The following is a 15,866-nucleotide window of genomic DNA, read 5'->3' as shown; positions in this document are numbered from 1 at the left end:
CCTTCAGCTGCAACTCTGATCACTCTTTCGACTTCCTCAGCAAACCCTGCCCTAGAAAATCGAAATCTTGATCAACTCTGTGTGTTCTCCAAGTGACCCTCAAGACTCCTCTTACACTTTTCTTGTTGACAAATCAATGGCCGAGATTAAGTCCCTAATCAATGGCAAAGCTTAACTCTGGCTTGATCCATGACTTTTGGACCCTTCTAACACAATTTTGTATTAATTCACATTAATATTTTATTTTCCCTAAGTTTAGACTTAGCGACTCCATTAAAAATATTAATTATTTTAATATCTCCAAAACTGTTTAGAATCCACCCAAACCATTTCTGGGTATTGGAGATCTCATGTGCATTAGCCTCTCCACCAATTTTCATGGCTAGAGCACATTCAATACTACCCCAAGTCAACAAAAATCCTTCTAGCGCTGCCTCTTGGCCTTGCGTTAGCTCTGCTAGCCTCCGTGTCAGCTTCTGGAGCTTCTGCATCAACCCCTAGACCCTTTGCGTCTCACTTGCTAGCCTTTGCTGGCTCCGCGCAACACTTGGCCGACCCTGCGTAGCACCCATCTGTCTCTGTGTCAACCTCTCCAGGCTCTGCGTTGTCTCTCTGGTACTAACTTTGCTTCTCTGCTATGTATTCATTGCCCCTCACTGTTGATCACTGATTCTATCTCTCTTAGCAAACCCTGCTCTAGAGAATAGAATGACTGATCACTCTAGTGTGTTCTCCAACTAACCCTCAAGCCTCCTCTTATACTTTTCTCGTTGGTCCCTAAACGACCGAGATTAAATCTCTAATCAATGGCTAAGATTAGATTTGGCTTGATCCATGACTTTTGGAACATTCTAACCCATTGTTATATTAATACCCATTAATATTTTATTTTTCCTAAGTTTAGACTTAGGAACTCCATTAAAAATATTAATTATTTTAATATCTCCCAACCGGTTAGAATCTGCCCAAACCATTTCTGGGTCTTGGAATTTCATGTGCTTTAGCCTCTCCTCCAATTTTCATGGCTAGAGCACATCCGATGCTACCCCGAATCAACACTCCCTCTTAGCGAGGACTCTGCTTTAGTAATACTCCACACTGAGCATCACTCTGATTATCCAGCATCGGTCACTTTGCTGATGCTAGGCCTCCTCGCCCAACATCCTCTGCACTGCTGCATCCTGTATTGCTGCCCATGGCCCTGCCACTTCCATTGCTGCATCTGTACGACAACTCCCTCTGCATCCGTGTTGCTGCTGGTCCATCCTCCTAGCACTACATCTGCATTGCATCCCCTCCTATCATGCTGCCCATAGCACTGCCACTGCTAATTTGCTGCATTGCAATTCAGTTACTGAGAAGTAAGTAACTGATCCTCCCAACTTCTGACATCCCTGTCAGGCTAGAGACACTCCTGATGCTGAAGTTCCCTCTATCGCTAAAAAGTGCTCCCTCTACTGACCTCTGCGCTGCTGCAACAACTCCCTGCATCTCGCACGTTGCACACCTCTCTGTGCCATCCTGCATTGGTGCAATACTCCCGTGCCTCTCGCAGTGTTGCAGTCTGCTAGCCTCGCGCTATCTTGGGACTCTTGCACTGTAGCACTCTCTGTCGCTTCATCCGCATCCTTCTCTACCGACATTTGCTAGTTCTGCTACTCCTCTTCGGGGCTCCTGTAACAAGGTATAATCCAAGAGATTGGGTACCTCAAGGATCTTGCCCCTCATCACCTGTAGTCCGTCTGACTACAGCTCGATGTCTCCCCACTTCTTCTCAAGTGGCACATGAGCACTCATGGCACAATCGTCATCCTCCTCGACTTCTTTCTCCGCCCTTGTTGGCGCTGCCTTGGTCTCAGAAGCCTCTCCCTTACTCTTCTTCCTAGGACACTGGTTCGCAAAATGACCCAATTCCCCACAATGGAAGCATTTGACCTTGGAGAGGTCCTTCTTCTTTCTCTTCTCCTGCTTTCCCGCAGATGCTAGAGCCGCATCCTCTTCTTCCTCCTTGATTTTGACCCCTTTTCTGCTACTCGCCTTGGTCACTCGTCTGATCTCTTCTTGACGAAGAGCTGCCCATAGTTCCTCCCAATCTGGAAGGCTCGACCTGCCCTTTGGACAAATACCTCCCAATCCTCTGAGACTTCATTCAATGTAGTCTTGACCATCAATTCCTGATCCGGTGTGGCCTCTATAGAAGTTAGCTGGTCACGGATATTCTTCAATCGACCGAGGAAGACATCTATCTGCTCTCCCTTCTGCATCTAGTATGACCGTAGCTGATTTTCAAGTAACATCTTCCTCTGCGCGGAAGTAGGTTGGTACAATTTCTTTAGGGCATCCCACATCTCATTTTCCGTGTCCTTCTCAGTAATATGCGGCACCACATGATCCTTGACCCCATCAAAGATGATGCACTTCGCCCTGGTCATTGCCTTCTCGTACTTCTTATTTTCAGCTGGGTCAACTGGGATCGCTATTGTTTTCAAGTTGAAGTCCTTGATGCGATATCTGTCTAGAATGAACAAGATCCTGGCCTTCCAGACCACGAAGTTGGATGCTCCGTCCAACCTATCCTAATCTCTTAGTCCATTCACGACCATTACGCTGCTCTTCTTTCGACTCCTCCGAGTCTCTCTACTTCCCTCCTGGAAGTCCTTTGTTCGACTCCTGCTGAGTCTCTCAACTTCTCATCTGGAAGTTCTCGGTTCGACTCCCTCTGAGTCTCGATTTCCCTTCTGGAAATCCCTCCTCCTTGGTCTTGCCCTGTTAGGTACTGTTCTGACCACAGTACCCCACCAGCTTCGCTTCGCAAATTACCCGTAGCCTCCTATACCCTAGCAACTGAAGGATTGAGCCACTTGGCTCTGCACAATCCCGACACCGACAAATCAGCTCCCCTAGCCAACTGCGTCAGCCCTCCTGGCCTCTACGTGGCTCTGCGTGAGCCTGATTCTGCCTCCCTTAGCCTCTGCGTTGCCTTTCTCTGGCCTAGAATGATGACGCAGTCTCTCTGCGTCACTCCTTCCTCTGTTGCTTTTTGCACGGATCAACTCTGTCACTCGGGACAACTAAATCTGCTTCTACTGCTCTGCTAGCTGATGCCTTCAGTTATCCTGTGATCTGCAACCACGCTTTGATACCATGTTGGAATTTCTAAGTTTAACTCATTAGAAATTCTTCTTGTACTATCTGGTTTATTTCTTCCTACTTGTTTAGTTATTTAACAAGTTATTTACCATGTAAATACTGAATAAACACAAGTACAATATAAACATCTACAAATCATCACCTGAAAGAAAACAAGCACACAAGTGACACCGTTATTTTTGGACCAATGTCATCGAAAAAACCCAATGCGGGAAAACCGATGCAGCTATTCAGAGGGTTTTATTATTATGCAATTTTCAGAATACAACTAGGGTGCCAGAAATCAATGTTGCACTAATCGTTATCAGGATAATATCGGCGCAAGGAAAAAATCGGAAAAAATCGGAAAAAATCGTAACAATTGGGAAAAAATCGGTAATAATCGGGAAAAATTCGTTTGGTACAAAAATATTCATTTTTTTTCAATTTTTTTAATATCTAAACCATCTACAACATAAAATAAATACATTGACACATAAATATGATAAAAGAGCTAATATATAAGATGTTTAATATTATTTATAGTGCTAAAATCACACATAACAGTGAATCATGTCCTGAGTAGTAAGTCCTGACTCCTGAGTCTCAACTCAACCTCAAAATATCAACAAAAAATATAATAATGTATCTCATATGGTGAGTCATAATGTCATATACAATGAAATGAACCAAATAACTAAAGTCTAATAGTACTGATTTCCTTTGCCCCTCTAGATGTAGATGTTGGTGGAGTTGGCAGACCGCAGTATATTATGGAGTCTGCTGTGCTCTAGAAGATGAAGAACTAGGAGCTACAGGAGGTAGACCACGTCCTCTACTTGTGATAGGGGTAGCTTGGGTCACCTCCTAAAAAAAAAAAAAAAAAATAATTTTTAATTTTAATTTTTTTCCCACGATTTTTTCAAAAAAAATCGGGCAAATTTTTTTTATCCGATAACTACGCACTATTTTATCGTTTAGTTGAAATAATCGTGATTAAACGATATAATCGCGATTATTTCTCGATTAGTGCTACACTGTCAGAAATGGCTCACCCAACAGAGAATGCCTTTGGCAGTAGTACCTCTCCTTGGAGACAGATATTCTGTCTAATTAATCACCGAATGAACAATCCCACAACAACAATTGCAGCTCCCACTGCTCTACGTCACTCTGATAGGGACTACGTCACCCTACCTGGCTCACCAACACCCAGTCTGTCCCACGAAATCCTTCCAGCGCTGCCTCTTGGCCCTGCATCAGCTCTGCTAGCCTCTGTGTCAGCTTCTAGAGCTTTTGCGTCAGCCCCTAGACCCTCTGCATCTCACATGCTGGCCTCTCCTGGCTCTGCGCAGCTCTTGGCTGCCTCTGCGTCAACCTCTCTGGGCTCTGCGCTATCTCTATGGTGCTAACTCTGCCTCTCTGCTATGTATTCATTGCCCCTCGCTGTTGATCACTAATTCTATCTCTCTTAGCAAACCCCGCTTTAGAGAATAGAATCACTGATCACTCTGATGTGTTCTCCAACTGACCCTCAAGCCTCTTATACTTTTCTCGTTGGTCCCTCAACGACCGAGATTAAATCTTTAATCAACAGATAAGATTAGATTTGGCTTGATCCATGACTTTTGGAATATTCTAACACAATTTTATTTTAATACCCATTAATACTTTATTTTTCCTAAGTTTAGGCTTAGGAACTCCATTAAAAGTATTAATTATTTTAATATCTCCCAAACCGGTTAGAATCTGCCCAAACCATTTTTGGGTCTTGGAGATTTCATGTGCTTTAGCCCCTCCACCAATTTTCATGGCTAGAGCACATCCGATGCTACCCCAAATCAACAGCCTCCACTGCGTCACCTCTCCGTCATCTCTGCACGAGGACTGCTTCCCTTGTTGCGCTACCTCTCGGAGCTGTCCCTCTGCGCTGTCCCTCTAATGGATTGCGTCGCCTCCTCCTCAATCTTCGGCTGATGCTGATACCATCCTCTTCCTTCACCCTACAACTCTCTCTGAAATCGAACTCTTACTCGAGAATCGATTCCCCTCTGCATACTGAGTATTTGCCGGGTATGTCTCCAAATGACTCTCAAGTCTTCATTTATACTTTTCCTATTGAGATATCAACGGCTATGATCTAATCTCTAATCAATAGCTAAGGTTAAATTAGACTTGATCCTCGTCTCTTAGAAGCTTTTCACCCATATTTTCATTAATACCCATTAATATTTTAATTTTCCTAAGTTTAGACTTAGTAACTCCATTAAAAATATTAATTATTTTAATAAAATACAATCCGGGTGGAATTTCACCAAACGATTTCTAGGTCTTGGAGATCTCATGTGTTCTAGCCCCTCCACAAAATTTCGGAGCTAGAGCACATCCGATGCTACCCAAAAATCAATAGAGTAAAGATATTTCCGGATCTTTGCTAGTGAGAGATAAGCAATCTATGTAATTGTCAATTGCTGAAGATTTATTAATAATATAAAACCCTCATTTACTGCACTGGTTTCCCCCACACTAGGGTTTTTCCAGGGACATTTGTCCAAAACTTTTGGTTTTCATTATTTGTGTGTATAATATGTACTCAGTTTCTATGGTTTATTTATTTCCTATGAAGTTGTAGTAGTGTTTTATTTAGTGTTTGCCGCAAATAATTGTAGAAGATAATCAATTTTGATAGGAGAATAATAACTAATAACTGCAGTAGTATTAAAATTTCACAATATTTGCCTCGAATTTAGCGTTGTCAGACTGCTTACTCGGCCCTCGAAAATCACGCTGAAGCTGCTGTTGTACCTCGGGGTTCGTGCCTCTCAGAGATACTATACGTTCTTGGTCTATGTGCCTCTCTTCTAGCCTTGGGATTTGTGCCTATACTTTCTCCTTATTGCTGTGTGTTCTCTCCTTTTGCAAATGGCTATCTCAGCTTCTTCACTCTTCTCCTATTCTCCTCTTTGCTTCTCCAACACTTGCACATGAAGAATAAGTTCTCCTCTTGCCCTTTTCCTCCTTTTTGGTCTCCATAATGGTGAGAAGCCCTATCCCTAATATCAAGGGCTGAGATTCGATCTCAACTTCTCTTGATCAAGGGGGGAGATCTAATCTCCCATTGACCCCCTCTTATGTCTCCCCCTTCATTAATGAGCCTCTCTAGTCACTTTAATAAATTTTTGTACCATGCACCTTTTTCACATAAAGTCACTTTAAAAATATAAAGTTACTTTAATATAAGAACTCATAAAGTGACTAGAAAGTTAATAACCACGTAAAGTCACACTAAAAATATGGTTTCACATGTTTTCCTAGGCCAAGGCAAAAAGCACTAGGAAACACCTCCTTTGTACATTTTTTCAACAAATGCCATGTTAAAGAACTGAAATATGAAGAATATACCACAGCGAAAGAATGCATACACACTCAATAGCATAAACATGTAGGAAAGACATAGGTGCACACAAGACATGGGCTGGATTGGCCCTACAATGTGTGATCATCCCCGTGAAATAAATTGCTCCTCTAAAGCATGAGTCCCAAAAGATCCATCCCAAGTCCGCCAATCCTTTATAAGACAAAAGGAGTTCAGAGTGGGTGTTAGTGGGACCTGTGAAAATTCTATCACTGCAGCAACTGATTTACTTTTCCTACTTATTTCATCATAAATTATTCATGAAATTACTTCAACGAACATTAAAATACATACTGCTGCATATATGACATCTTAATAAAGAAACAAAATATGCACACATTGACACAGTTATTTTGGACTAATGTTCCCGGAAAGACCCAATGTGGGAAAACTGGTGCAGCAAGGGAGGATTTTATTATTCAGCAATTTTCTTGTACAACAGGGTGCCAAACCGGCTTACCCACAAATACACAAACTTCCAACACTTTCCTAAACCCAGCGTATGCCCTACTGATCTCTGCTACAACTTGAAACCCTTTGCGTCAGCCTGAAACCCTCTGCGTCATCCTACTGAGGCTCTGCGCAACCTCTCTGGGCTTTTGTGTCACTTCTGCATGGATGATGTAGGCCCTTCTGGCTCTGCGCAGTCTCTGCTGCCTCTGCGTGGGTTCCTTTGGCTCTGCGTCTGCCTCTTCTACGTTGATCTCCCGTCTCTCTGTTTCGTACTTGCTACCTCCTGACTGCTCTCTAGACCACTGGTTCAATTTCTCAGCAAACCTCGCTCTAGAAATTGAATTGACTGGTCTCCTTCAGTGTGTTCTCCAAGTGCCCCTCCAACATCCTCTTATACTTTTTCTGTTGACATCTCAATGGCCGAGATTAAGTCCCTAATCAACGACTAAGATTAGATCTGGCTTGATCCATGTCTTTTGGACCATTCTAACACAGATTCATGTTAATACACATTAATATTTTATTTTCCCTAAGTTTAGACTTAGGGAGTCCATTAAAAATATTAACTATTTTAATTTCCCCTGATCTGTTTAGAATCTACCTAAACCCTTTTTGGGTATTGGATATTTCATGTGCCCCACCCTCTCCACCAAATTTCATGGCTAGAGCACATTCGATGCTACCCCAAATCAACACTCCCTCTTAGCGAGGACGGTGCTCTAGCAATACTCCTTAATGAGTATTACTCTGATCATCCAATGTCGGTACCTAAGCTGATGCTAGGCCTCCCTGCCCAACATCCTCTGCATTTATGCACCCAGTACTGCTGCCCATGATTCTGCCACTGCCATTGCTGCATCTGTACGACAACTCTCTCTGCATCCGTGCTGCTGCTGATCCTTTCTCCCAGCACTACACCTTCTTCTGCATTTGTGCTGTTGTTGGTCCTTTCTCCCAACACTGCATCTGCACTGCAACTCCCTCTGCATCTGTGTTGCTGTTGGTCCTTTCTCCCAACACTGCATCTGCACTGCAACTCCCTCTTCATTCGTGCTGCTAACACACTACTTCTGAAAGGGGTTCTTTACCATCCCCATCTTTTCTTTGAAGTAGTCAAATTTTGACTTTCCAAGGGCCTTGGTGAGGATATTTGCCACTTGTTCCCTGTAGGAGTGTAGCTCAACTGTACAGCTCCACGTTGGACACAATCTCTGACAAAGTGACACCGGATATCAATATGCTTTGACCTATCATGAAATATTGGATTCTTAGAGAGTTTGATGGAACTCTGATTATCACACATGATCCTGGTCGCCTCCATATTTCTTCTAAATAGGTTTACCATTAGTTTTCTTAGCCACATGGCCTCACACGAAGTTGTGCTTGCTGCCATATATTCTGCCTCAGACAAGCTCAAAGCCACAGACTTCTGTTTCCTACTGCACCAGGAGGTTATTCCTGATCCAATGTTGAAACAATACCCAGAGGTACTTTTCCGATCCACTGAACTTCCTACCCAATCTGCATCAGTAAATCCACTCAACCTGATATCCTTCCCCTTGTTGTACAAGAGCCCATAATCAACTGTTCCTTGTAAATACTTGAGAACGTGCTTGGCTGCTGCCCAGTGAGCCCTCTTTGGTTCCACCATGAACTGACTGAGGGTGTTGATAGCGTAGCAAATATCTGGCCTGGTATTGACTAGATACATCAGGGACCCTATGAGCTGTCGGTATAGGGTGGGATCGACATCCTTGTCTTCTGATGCATCAATCTTCTTCTAGTTGGTGATCATTGGCATAGCCATAGGTCTATAGTCTCCCATCCTGAACTTTTTCAGAATTTTTGTAGCATACCTTTCTTGCCCAAGGAAGATTTCTCCTTTCTGCTGCGAAACTTCCAACCCTAGAAGATAGTGCATTCGTCCCAGATCCTTCATATCAAACTCTGTGGCTAGATTCTGCTTGCAGTCTTTAATGAGTCTGGGTGATCTTGTCTAGAAGAGATCATCCACATATAATACTAAGATAAGTGGCTCGCTCTCTACGACTAGATAGTAGAGATTCAGATTCGCATCACTCTTGACAAACCCCATCTTTTGCAAGTAGCCATCTATTCGACCATACCACGCTCTTGGTGCCTACTTCAGCCCATACAAGGCTTTCTTCAGTTTGCATACATGAGACTTCTTCTCATGAGTTTCAAAGCCCTCTGGTTGTTCAATGTATACTTCTTCTATTACCCCGTTTAGAAATGCCGTCTTGACATCCATTTGATGGATCTCCCATCCCATCTGGGCTGCAAGAGATATCATGGTCCTAATAGATGTATACCTGGCTACCGGGGCAAAGGTTTCCTCATAGTCAATCCCTTCCTTTTGAGCATACCCCTTAGCCACAAACTTGGCCTTGTATTTTTCAATACTGTCGTCTGCAACATATTTGATCTTGTAGATCCATCTTGAACCTACCACAGATCTATCTTGAGGCCTTGACACCACCTCCCAAACATTGTTTACCATTATGGAGTTATACTCCTCCCCCATCGCATCTAACCAGACCTGATGTTGAACTGCCTCCTTGAAGCTGGCAGGCTCTCCATCTTGAGCTACTAATGCCTGATACCTGTTTGGCTATTTTCGCTCCCTTTTACTGTTCCTTGGCTCTCCGATGAAGTTCTCTACATCACGCAGAATCTGACAAAGTTCCTTGCTGGTTCTTCCTCTATCAACAGGTGCTTCTGTTTGCTCCTCTTCTTCATCCTGAGAATCTTCCTGATCTGAGGAAGGATTCTTCACTTCCGTTTGTTGAAGAGGCATGACCAACGGATCCTCTTTCGACTGCTCCTTGGAAGGCATTTCGTGAGATCTTTTGAAAGCTCTGTCCTCCATGAACTTTACATCTCGTCGTACTACTACCTTCCTGCTCCCTGGAAGATAGATCCTGTATGCCTTAGCGTTCTCGCTATATCCTGCCAGATACCCCTTTTCTGCAGTCTGATCTAGCTTCTTCCTCTTTTCTTCGGGTATGCGACAATATGCCAAACTCTCAGATATCCTGAAATGACTGACTTCAGGTGTCTTCCCAGTGAAGACTTTCTCTGGAGTAATCTTGCCCAATGCCCGATGAGGAGTCTTGTTCTGAACGTAGACAACTGTGTTGCATGCTTCTGCCCACAGGAATTTTGGCATATCCTGATCATACAGCATGGCTCTAGCTGCTTCTACAATAGTCCTGTTTTTCCTTTCTGCCACCCCATTCTGCTCCGGATTGTAGGGAGCTATCCACTCTCTTCTGATGCCCTCCTTAGCGCAAAAATTTATGAAGTCCTTATCAACATATTCTCCACCATTATCTGAGCGCAAGACTTTTATTTTCTTGCCTGTCAAATTCTCCACTAGAGCCTTGAATTCCTTGAATCAACATAAAACCTCATCCTTGGTTTTCAAAAAATAGATCCAAGTTTTCTTGGAGTGGTCATCAATGAAAGTAAGGAAATACTCAGCACCGCTAAGAGCTTTGACGGACATAGGTCCGTAGATATCTGAGTGTATCAATCCTAGTACACTCTTGGCCCTGTGGTTGCTCCCAGGAAATGCCGCCTTGGCATACTTTCCTAGAACACGTCCCCTGCATACATCATCTCGTTCCGTACTCAGATCCGGAACTCCTGTTACAGTGCTCTTGAGAATTCTTAGAGCTCCATGGTGCAAGTGACCCATCCTTCTATGCCATAGTTCGTTCAAGTCTTTGTCCCCATGACTGCCTATTAGTGCCATTGGAGATTCTAGTTGTAATCTGTACAACCGATTACTTTTGGTCCCGATTTGCACTTTGCTTTTCCAGCTCGGGTGTTTGACGTATACCTTTTCCTTGATGAAGTAAACGTCATAGCCCTTGCCTTGTAGTTGTGACACGGAAAGTAAGTTCATCGCCAATCTTGGCACATGCAGCACATTTGTGGCACGAAACCGCTCTTCCAATTCTGTCTGAAAAACTATGGTACCCTTTCTTACTGGAGTACACTTTGCCTTGTTCCCCTTGGTGATCTGAAAGTTCATCTTCTCTACTTGATATTCTGAGAAACACTCCCTGATTCCCGTCGTATGCCACCAGGCTCCATTGTCTATATACCATACTTTTGATGATGCAGCACTAGTCATGCATGCCACTTCTTCTTCCAACCTGGAAGCCAACATAGAGAAATCAAAATCTCTCTCTCTTGTACAATCTTCTAAAAATTTGCGTGAGTCCCCTGAGGTGGATGCCTCTGCATCATGGTCTCGACCCATAACTGATTTTCCCTTTCTCTCTCTGATTACTTGCTTTGATACCATGTGAAAATTCTATCATTGCAGCAACTGATTTACTTTTCCTACTTATTTCATCATAAGTTATTCATGAAATTACTTCAAAAAACATTAAAATAAATGCTGCTGCACATATCACATCGTAATATAGAAACAAAATATGACACGTTGACACAGTTATTTTGGACTAATGTCCCCAGAAAAACCCAATGTGGGAAAACTGGTGCAGTAAGGGAGGATTTTGTTATTCAACAATTTTCTTGTACAACAGGGTGCCAAACTGGCTTACCCACAGATAGACAAACTTCCAGCACTTTCCTAAACCCAGTGTAGGCTCTACTGACCTTTGCTATAGCCTGAAACCCTCTTCGTCAGCCTGAAATCCTCTGCGTTACCTTACTGAGGCTCTGCGCAGCCTCTCTAGGCTTTTGCGTCACTTCTGCATGGATGACGCAGGCCCTTCTGGCTCTACACAGTCTTTGTTGCCTCTGTGTGGCTTCCTCTGGCTCTGCGTCTGCCTCTTCTGCACTAATCTCTTGTCTCTTTGTTTCGTACTTGCTGCCTCCTAACTGCTCTCCAGACCACTAGTTCAATTTCTCAGCAAACCCTGCTCCAGAAATTGAACTGACTAGTCTCCCTCAGTGTGTTTTCCAAGTGCCCCTCAAGCCTCCTCTTATACATTTTTTGTTGACATCACAACGGCCGAAATTAAGTCCCTAATCAACAACTAAGATTAGATCTGGCTGATCCATGTCTTTTGGACCATTTTAACACAGATTCATATTGATACACATTAATATTTTATTTTCCCTAATTTTAGACTTAGGGACTCCATTAAAAATATTAATTATTTTAATATCTCTTGATCTATTTAGAATCTGCCCAAACTCTTTCTGGGCATTGGAAATCTCATGTGCCTCAACCTCTCCACCGAATTTCATGGCAAGAGCACATCTGATGCTACCCCAAATCAACAGGACTAGCCATGGCCGCCCATGACTGGCCTAAGATACCATAATACATAGCCTCCATATGGCATACAAGGCTTTTGAATTGCATTCTTTGGGCTTATAATGGTGCTTCCAAATGAAAGTGTGCATATATGTACCCCCGCTGAAATGAGGGGCTACAGAACCAAGGGCAGGCACTCCCCTCTGCACTACCGAATTTCATGAATGTGTTATTTGAGTTGGCTTTTGCATAGGAATCATGCATCATTTGGTCGGCCAGCCAGCTGTGTATTTCACTTTATAGTTTTTATTGTTTTATCCCTGTATCGAAATGTGTAATTGCGACCAGTGATAATGGTGATCCTTTTTGGAACTCTGAATTGTACAAATACCAGATTCTCATTTGATTTTCTCTTTTGTTTCCAATTAGTACTCAATAATACTTTCTATTGATGTCTCCATAGTGATAACGAACGTCAAATACAAATCATGGAATGTTCCAATTTTGGTGACAACACTTAATATTTGATTGTATGAGTCTTTTTCCCTCGTTCTTTTTGATAGCTTTGTACTATATAGGTAAGGGTTAGTAGGTGCTTATCATCTTGCATTGATTTTCTTCGTTGATTACAGGTGGTCTTGGGGAAAAAACTGGGTTATAGGACTATCATTTATTGTGAAGATTATGTGCGATGGCCACGGTATTGCATTTCCAGCATTTCATATACATTGCTTATCCATGTTAAGGATTGTGAGAGAGTTGTGATCTTCTAGAGAATTTGTTAGATGATCAAATGATGTCCAAATATTATATGATTTGATTTTCATTATTTTGTTATTTTGATTTGATGTCCAAAAATGATTTGATTTGATTTAGATGATCAATACTTTCCCTTTTTTTCTGTCAATTACTAGTCTGGTGGATGTATATGCACTCCCATCACAAAGTATGATGGAAAATGTACCTCAGTGGGCGCAGAATACCTGCAGGGTAGTTGGTGATCTTTCTTGGGATGCAGTTTACAATTCAGAATGCATCGACTCAAAGGAAACATTAACTGGGGTCACACCATTTTTTGGTCTGAACAATAGCTATGAATCTACACCAATTGTGGGAATTCTTCCAGGTTCTAAGGTTGAGCTTCAATTCTTTGAAGTTTCATTTTGCTAAAAGATTTCTAGAATTGCTTTGAATGATAGGTTAGATATGGTGGTGAAGGCATTTTCTGATCAGGGGATTTAAAAAATGCAGGATGCAAAACTCTCTATTGGACTGCCATATTTCATGGCAGTAGCAGAACACATAGAAGAGAGGTAAGGTCACTGGCGATTCAAAATTTGTATTTCGCATTTAGGTGAAACTTCTATCTGCAATGTGCCTCAATGGTTTGTGTAACTAAAGTCATCATTATAATATTTTGTCAAATGCACCATGTAGCATAAATATATTACAAATGATAGGTTGTTACTAGTTTTTTCGTAGTTAAGAATTATGGGTTGGATTTCAACAGTTTCATTGTTGCTGTTAGTAAATGTTTCCTTCTCTACCATCATTTGTGCCTCTTTGGTTAACGTGTACTATGACAAAGGTCAGTGACTTTTGGGACACAGATTTCAAATGCTCAAGGGTGAAGATTAAATCCTTTGGCGACTCATCTTGATTTTATGGTTTCCAGGTGTAGATACTTTGGTCAGGATTTGAATGGAAATTGGGATACTGTAGAAGACAATTCCTAAAAAACTTCTTGTATAAGATACAATTTCTAATGGAGTATCCTTCCAGGAAAATGGCTATTGTGCATATGCTCAGCATAGTAAAAAATGGACGATGATGTAAGAGTATGATGAATGAATGCTTAAGCTGTCCAAGTTAAATAAAGTAATTGGCTCCAAGCTAAATTCAACTTCAACTAGGAAAATAATGTAATAATGATTGTAAGCTTAGAGGTGCCAAAACAAGAGTTGCCACTTAGAGGTGCCAAATTGATGCTATGAAGTACTAGCCTAGGGAATACTAGGGCAAAGTTTGGTCTCAGGGCTAGGGCTTGGGATATCTTGCAATTCCACTGTCGTAATTTCTTCAAATTTGGAGGAGACCTTGAGGACACACCAATGCAATAGAGTCCAGGAGATTGAACTTTTTCTATGGCTACTTTGTCAGGAAAATGATGCCCTAGGTGGCCCAGCGTGGCTAGACCTAGAAAAAAGGGGGGAAAGGTGAAGAAAAGGAGGTTTCAAGGTGATCACCTTATGGTGGATCAATGCCTAATTCCTTTGGGGATATGGAGTCAAGAAGAATTATTAGAATGGATCTCATTTCTAGCTCAAGGAGACTTTAAGGGCAACTTCGTTTAGCATTAGGGCAAAAAGAGAGTGACCTTAAGACGTTTATACTTCGTTTGCGAATCAAAAAGGCTTGTCAATATAACTTCGATCTCTAGGAAAATTCGTTCAACAAACATGGCCCATACATAGAGATATGCTATTTAGACACATAATTCCACAATGAAGTAGTATATGCACGCAACAATTAGCCCTAAAATAGTGAAAATCCCTCGATGTAAGTGACAAAATAAAAGAAAGTAGCATCAAAATTGTACTTACATGTAAGAGAATATATCCAACCATCAATACATTTGCCAATTAAGAAGCTCCAAGATAAGAAAATGCAATCCAAACATCAAAATTCATCCATGCTCCAATTTCGTCCACCAAAAAGGAAATGCGAAATTCTCAAGAGAGAATTATCCAATCCAAGTGATGATACAAAATGATTTCATGTCTCCTATTTATACACTCATTAAGAGTTCGAATTACCTAATCTGAGCCTACATTAGCCCATCAAATGAAAATAATGTGCAACTAACTAACTTTTGGTGACAAGCCCACCAAACTAGCTCATAAACAAAATAACAAGGCTCCCAAGAGATCAAATAATCAATAATTCATGTTGTTGGGCTCTCTAAGAAGCCTGATGAAGTCCATAAGTGCCAAAATGATGAATTGGACTTCCAAAAGTATTGGACAAAGGGTTGGCCCCTTGTTCTCCACATAATAAACATGTGGTGCTCCTGTGAAAATTCTATAATTGCAGCAACTGATTTATTTTACCTACTTATTTTCCAATAAGTTATTTACGAAATCCCTTTAGTAAATATTAAAATAGATTCTACTCTAGATATCACACCATTAAATAGAAACAAATACATGCACAAGAATCAACACAGTTATTTTTGGACAATTGTCCTCGAAAAAACCCAATGTGGGAAAACCAGTGCAGCAGAGGAAGATTTTATTAATTAGCTTTTCTTGAGTACAACTAGGGTACCAAACCCCCTCACCCAACAGAGATAACCACACAACAGTAATACCATAAAATTCTCCAACGCTTCTCCTAGGCTCAGAGTCAGTCCAGCTAGCCTCTGCGCAACTCCCAGACCCTCTGCGTCAGCACTCTGCCTCACTGCGTCAGCACTTGGCCTCTTTGCGTCACCCACGCAGGCCCTCCAATCACTGCGCAATCCAGCTGCCTTTGCGTCTTTCTGATTGGCTCTACATCTGCCTCTCTGATCCCTGCATTGGTCCTACGGCACTATCCTTGCCTCTATGT

The 15,866-nt window shown here is 42.0% G+C and overlaps 1 protein-coding gene across 4 annotated transcripts in view; it reads left to right on the top strand.

Annotated features, from left to right (window-relative positions):
• The window catches only part of LOC149195646 (uncharacterized), a 452,486-nt gene that overhangs the window by 247,211 nt on the left and 189,409 nt on the right, over nt 1-15,866 (top strand). For all 4 annotated transcript variants that reach the window (XM_089408655.1, XM_089408656.1, XM_089408653.1 and 1 more), the window contains exons 6-8: nt 12,890-12,957; nt 13,172-13,391; nt 13,509-13,570. In XM_089408655.1, the coding sequence (XP_089264781.1) occupies nt 12,890-12,957; nt 13,172-13,391; nt 13,509-13,570 (350 nt within the window). The remainder of the gene's footprint in view (nt 1-12,889; nt 12,958-13,171; nt 13,392-13,508; nt 13,571-15,866) is intronic.

The sequence above is a fragment of the Pinus tabuliformis genome, chromosome 2_2 (genome assembly GCF_031772625.1).
Source record: "Pinus tabuliformis cultivar Carrire ecotype Pingquan chromosome 2_2, CPIR1, whole genome shotgun sequence".
NCBI classification, from domain to species: Eukaryota; Viridiplantae; Streptophyta; class Pinopsida; order Pinales; family Pinaceae; genus Pinus; species Pinus tabuliformis.
Note: the sequence above shows the minus strand (reverse complement) of the source record. Positions and strands in the feature narration are given on the sequence as shown.